The sequence below is a fragment of the Microcebus murinus genome, chromosome 6 (assembly GCF_040939455.1).
Source record: "Microcebus murinus isolate Inina chromosome 6, M.murinus_Inina_mat1.0, whole genome shotgun sequence".
In the NCBI taxonomy this organism is placed as follows: Eukaryota; Metazoa; Chordata; class Mammalia; order Primates; family Cheirogaleidae; genus Microcebus; species Microcebus murinus.
Genome location: NC_134109.1, coordinates 74,028,722 through 74,034,721, shown reverse-complemented (window position 1 = coordinate 74,034,721; position 6,000 = coordinate 74,028,722). Strand labels below are relative to the sequence as shown.

Genomic DNA, 6,000 nt, shown 5'->3' with positions numbered 1-6,000 from the left:
GACACAAAAATCATTAGGACAGTACAGGATCATTGGACAGTAAAGACTGTCCAAAACAAGGGAGGAGAGCACAATTTAGAGAAAAGAAGACAAACTGGAATGTTTATATGGCCATCAGAGCTGATGTAGGCTCTGGAAGCCATCCTACAGTGAATGGTGGAGGCAGGAAGACTCCTTAGCCAGCAGCAGAGAAGTGAATGGTGGGCCAAGGAAGTGAGCATGACAGATGTCTTCCAATATGTGCAGGGCCACGATGTACAGACAGTTTGACTTGTTCCAGAAAGGCTTCAGAAGAGGCACAAGGGCCCAGGGGCAGCCTCTAAAAGGAAGTAGTTTGAGTACAATATAAGAAAAAACATTCTTCCTAATATTTCCGACATCCATCAGAAAATGTGGGATCAAGCTCAGGAAAGAGATGTTAAGGCAGAATCAAGGCTGGGTGTGGTGGCTCACACCTGTAATCCTAGCACCTAGAAGGCCGAGGCAGAAGGATGGCTTGAGGTCAAGAGTTCAAAACCAGCCTGAGCAAGAACAAGATCCCATCTCAACTAAAAAACAGAAAAAAATTAGCCGGGCGTGGTAGCGCGCACCTGTAGTCCCAGCTACTTGGGGAGGCTGAGACAGGAGGATCGCTTGAGTCCAGGAGTTTGAGGTTGCTGTGAGCTAAGCTGATGTCACTGCCCTCTAGCCACCACAACAGAGTGAGCCTCTGTCTCAAAAAAAAAAAAAAAAAGGCAGAATCAAGAGATGGAGGTCATCTGCAAGGAGGCGGTATATGAAGCTGTGAAATTGGTTGGGGTTTCCAGTGGCTGTAGATTTGCCACCTTGCCAGTTGCACTTCATCCTATCTACATCTTTTCCTCGTGCCCCTTCTCTTGAACACTTCTCCAGCCAAGAGCTACTCGGCCACCAGACAGAAGGGGGCACCCTGCACCGTCAGTGTGGCAAGGACGGATCTGACAGCCCCCAGACCTTGGAAAACTCCTGAAGGCTGGGTGGAAGGTCAGCAGCCTTCCAGGACCTGGAAGGGGACCCCCTAATGTATTCTCCTCTGCTCCCTTTAGCGTCTGCAGGGCCGGAACTGTAAAATGGAGGGTGGACAGAAAGGAAGGGCTCTGATGCCACCTGACTTCCAAATCGAGGATGGAATGGGAGCCCCCAGAAGCTTCCTGGGGTACAGAGAGAAGTTATTGCAACCCTGGACAATCGAGAGGTTTGGAAAAGTGCACTTATTGATTTCGAAGAGGGGAAGGGCTTCTCTTAAGGTGAGGAAGGGCTATCCAGGGAGTTGCAAACTTTGTTATGAATGAACAGTTACCCTCACTGCACCGTTCTCTCCTTGCTGCCCTGACACTGAGGAGGCACTGGACCCAACTCAGCCTTCCCGCGGCTGGTGGTCCCAACAAGGCACGCGGGTCCTAGCACGGCATTAGAGTCCAAATCTCTCTCTCTCTCTCTTTCTCTCTCTCTCTCACACACACGCACACGCACACACACACTCAACGTGGGCAAAGCGAGAGCGTTGGTACTCAGTCTGGGTGCGCTGGAGCTAAGCAACTGGCCTTTGTTTGTGAATTGAGCAGTGTAGGGGACATCCGTCGGTCGCCGCGGGGCGCGCATCCCCGCTGAGTGTGCGGTGCGGTGCGGTGCCCAGCCGTGCGGGGGAGGACCCACTGCGCTGTCCCGGGTCCCCGCGCCGCCCCTGCCCCCGCCGCCCCTGCCCGCTCCACGCGCAGGGCGCTGCGCTCTCCGCGGTGTCCGCGGCCGCCGCGCACTTGGCCGGGGCGAGAGGCAAGACGGGTGGGCGGGCTGCTCGGTTGGCGCTGGCGCTCTGCAGTGCAGTGGAGTGTTAGCCCAGCTCCCTATATGGTCGGGGATTAGCTCGGCGCTGCTGAGGCTGAGCCAGGAGCCGGAGGAGGAGGAGGAGAAGGAGGAGGAGGAGGAGGAAGAGGAGGAGGAGGAGAAAGAGCGCAGCAGCAGTCAGCGCACGCCGAGCGGCTGCCGGGGAAGCAGAGGCGCCGGAGGCTGGGGCACCGCCGACGCCTCGGGAGCCATGGCCGAAGGAGGAGAAGGAGGCGAGGACGAGATCCAGTTCCTGCGGACTGTGAGTGTCCGCGGCGGGGGCGAGGCCGTGGGCAGGTGGGGAGGAGCACGAGCGGGGCGAGGAGGGGCTGCGCTGCGCCGCGGTGCCGGTGCCCGGCGCTTTCTCCGCACCCGCCGGCTGCAGAGGCGGGCTGGCCACCAACCCGCGGGGCCGCGAGGGGCTGCGTGGGAAGGGGCACCATCTCCTGACTCTCCCTTCTCCCCTTACCGTCACCCCTCCCCAGACATCCACCCCGGACTGCACGCTCTCCAGGCAACTTGCTACTTGGTCTGAAACCTTTGATGCCCAAACTTCCAGCTGGGGTTCGGTCGTGGTTGCCCTGACCCAGAAGATCAGAGGTAGAAGACCTAGCCCCAGAGTCTGCCCTCTGCCACTTCCACACTCCACACCAGCCGCGTTCCTCCTCCGAGTCGCCCCCACGCGCCCAGACGCCGCCGGGAGGGAGCCAGCGGGGCAGGGGGGAGCGTGGGGAGCCGGGTCGGAGAACTGGGCTCAGGCGCTTGGTCCCAGCCGCGGAATCGCTAGGAAAGGAATTCACCCAGCGTTGCCCCTCTCTCCTAAAGCCCAAGAGGCAGCGGCTGCTGGAGCCTTACTTGACTGACTGCCTGGTGTGGGAGAGCCAGGGCTTCTGCTCCCCCGGCTCACACGAGCCCGGCAGGACAGGGAAACCCCGGTCAGTGGCTCCGCGTCACTCAGGTCCCCTCCCTGGCACCGGAGGGCGTTGCTCTGTTCCAGATTTTAGGTGGGGGCGAAGTCTATTGCAGCCACTCAGTCTTGCCCCATAGGAGTTCATGTAAAGCCTTTCAAAGTGGACCACCACCAGGGGAAGTAGGGGGCATTGGGATGCGTCCTAGAGCTGATTTCAGCCACCTGACCTTGAGCAAGTCGCATGGTCTGCCCTATCTAGCCTCAGTTTCCTCGTGTGTAAATGGAGAAACTATAGCCAGCGTTTCAGGGTGGTAAGGATTAAATGAGATAGTTAATGTCATAATGTTTTGTAAACTGTAAATTGCTCTATAAGTGTTAGGTAATTTTATATGCACTGTCTAGCTCTCAGGAATCAGAATGAAATTTTCTCTCCCTTTCTTTCTCTCTCCCTCTCTCTCTCTGCCCCCTTCCCTAAGTGCTCCTCCCACCCCCTTTGAAGATCACAACTTAACTCTTGTCCATCTTCTGGGTCATTCCCTTCTCTTGTTGAGTGCCTGTTTTCAATTACCATCACTTTCTCTTCCAAATATGGTTCCTTTGTCAAGGCTGGGACTTGGGTCTTATCTGGGGGATGTGGAAGGACCCATTACCCTCCTGGTTTTACTGAAAGGACAGAGCATTCAGATCTTCATCCTGGATCTGATCTGCAGCCCTTGACCCCAACCTCATCTCTTACACTGCACACAAGATGGCCCCATGATTGCCATTCCTGACAACCCTGTTTTCCATTCCAGAGCTGCCTACTGTCCTCGAAGCTGTGGGATCTTCTGACTTTCCCTCCAACAGGTGTCCTCAGTATTGGATGGGTGGCAGCTTAGGTACTTCCTGCCTTGTGCCTTCCTCCATCAGTCATTTCTTCTGCTTATTATTAATGATTTTCTAGGCACTGTTGATTAAAGAAATTCCCTTCAGACAGGTAGGGTCAGTGTTGAATAGATGACCCAGGGAATTAAGGCTTAGGAACCTGGTGGTTTTCTTGAGATCACATGTTTCTCTTGGCTTCTGTGGTCATCTTCCCTGACTCTTCCTCTCCATCTGGCAGTGTACTGTATTTTGGTACACCTGTAGCCAAGGCTTATTGTAGCAGTGGTTCTTAAACTTTGTTTTATGGGCTTCCTGCTTCAGAGATCAGAGCAGGGGGGCTTCTTTTAAAGCCCATCCATGACCCCTGTGGGGTTCAAGAACCCAGGGTAAGAACCCTTATTGCAGAATACTGTATATCAGTTATGGTTTAGAGGGAGAGCTGGAAGTAACCATGGGGGCCAATGACTCCAAATGTGGCATTATTGATTCTATTCCTTCTGGTAATCACCTTAAATATTGTCTTAGGTATATCTCTCAGTTCTTCGCCCCATAAGGCAGCTTAAAATCTTCACCTTTGGCTTAATGGGGAGAAAATAAGTGATGAAATTGAAGCACAGGAAATGAAGTGACTTGGCCACGATAGCCCAGCAAGGTACTGGTAATTGTCATTACACAATGTTCAATTACACTCCCACTCGAGCCTGGCATTGAGCCTTACTCCAGAGGTTATAGTCTTAAGAATATACTTAATATAAGAGGACAACTGAAGCTTTCTGAACTTGACATTCTCCCTCTTCATCTGTGAATTTGACAAAACAATTTATTGGAACCCAGTCACCGTAAGCTTTTGATCTCTGCACAAAACTTTGACCTTATCTTGCTGCTTTTAGGGGAGTCAGAAATCACTGGGCTGTGCTAGCAGTGAGATTTTCTCACCTTGGAATATGTCTGGGTGAGCAGAGCTATTTGACTTTGAACTCACTCACCTTTACATTAGGGTTTCTTTCTTTTCCCCAAACAATATCTTTTGAAGCATTTTAGCCATATTAGTCATATAATACTTCCTTACCTGGTGGCTGATATTTGATGATTGAATAGAATCATGCCTTTGTAATTGTGAACTTTAAAGGACTGTCATCCCAGAGAGCAGAGGCTTTTAAACCTACTTAAACAATATAGACCATAGAATAACATTGTGTCAAGGATCCTAATCAAATTGTTGGTGGTTACAGTGTCATGTTTATTACGATAGTGCCCCAAATGAAAGCAGCTAGAACTATATCAATAGCATGAAATGAGCCAGAATTACTGCAGTACTCACTCTGGGTGTGTGTGGTGTGGCTTTAGACACTTGCTTGGTGGTGGTGTTCATCTTGGTCGTATCCTCTAACGCATTTGAAGCCCACCCTGTCCTAAGTAGGGGGCAGGCCTTAAACAAGGGGTTTTGAAGCTTAAACATGTCATGTAAACTAAATGTTCCTGTACCCCCAAACCTTAAGGAGGTGGTCTAAAACGACATACCCTCTCCTGGCATTCTGAAATCACTGACGGCCATGCATGCTAATTAGGGAGTCATACAGACAGACAGATAGACCTAAGAATCTTCTTTAAGGCTAAAATTTTCCCTCCCACTGCTGTTGGCAGTGGCTTCTTCCCCTCCTTTCCGATCGCTCCTGCTGACGTAGCCAGTGTCACTGACGTGGCTCTGAAGCTGCACAGAAGCAGATAAACCTGCCAGCCGCTGATCCGAAAGCAAGAAGTTATGGTGAGAAGAGTGACAATTACCCTGTCTCCAGACAGTCGGTGGAGCGGCTGGCACTGCATCCTGCTCTGAGAGTGCCAGGGAGAAGATGTTTTCTCCCCCACTTTCCTCCTTAGACTACAGTATCCATTTAAAAAACAAAACTCCAGTTCTTAGCTTATTGTTTTTAAAATACCACAGTCTTCTCCTTGCCAACCGCCTCTCCACCACAAAGTTAATTGAAGCAGAACTCAGAGTGAGAGAGACATTCCTTTGCATTCCTTTCAATTAAAGATTGGTCATAGGCTACCTAATTTAGCCCTCCCTTTAGAAAGTTGTCCTCCTTCGTCTAAATTTGCATCTCTTGAGGGACAAGAGAAGGCAGTGGGGCTGAAAAATCAAGGACTGCTCCATTGGTCTTGGGTTCCTCCCACCAGGGTACCTAGGACAAATCCCTGAATTTGAGCTGCAGCACTAATGTGAATTCTCGTCCCTTGTCCCTCCGGAGCACATTGTCCGAGGAGGTTGGGGCGACGGTGAACTTTTACCTGGTGGTTTATAGATGCCTGCTTGCTTCTCCTGTCCAGCTGAGTCCATTTACATAACAGCTGCCTTGTGGCAGTGTTTTGGTGGCTTTTCCCGG

The 6,000-nt window shown here is 51.6% G+C and overlaps 1 protein-coding gene across 4 annotated transcripts in view; it reads left to right on the top strand.

Moving 5' to 3' along the window:
• The first annotated feature begins 1,882 nt into the window (after nt 1-1,882).
• The window catches only part of RYR3 (ryanodine receptor 3), a 505,145-nt gene continuing 501,027 nt past the window's right edge, over nt 1,883-6,000 (top strand). For all 4 annotated transcript variants that reach the window (XM_076004231.1, XM_076004228.1, XM_076004227.1 and 1 more), the window contains exon 1: nt 1,883-2,104. In XM_076004231.1, coding sequence (XP_075860346.1) covers nt 2,054-2,104 — 51 coding nt within the window. In that variant the 5' untranslated portion in view covers nt 1,883-2,053. The remainder of the gene's footprint in view (nt 2,105-6,000) is intronic.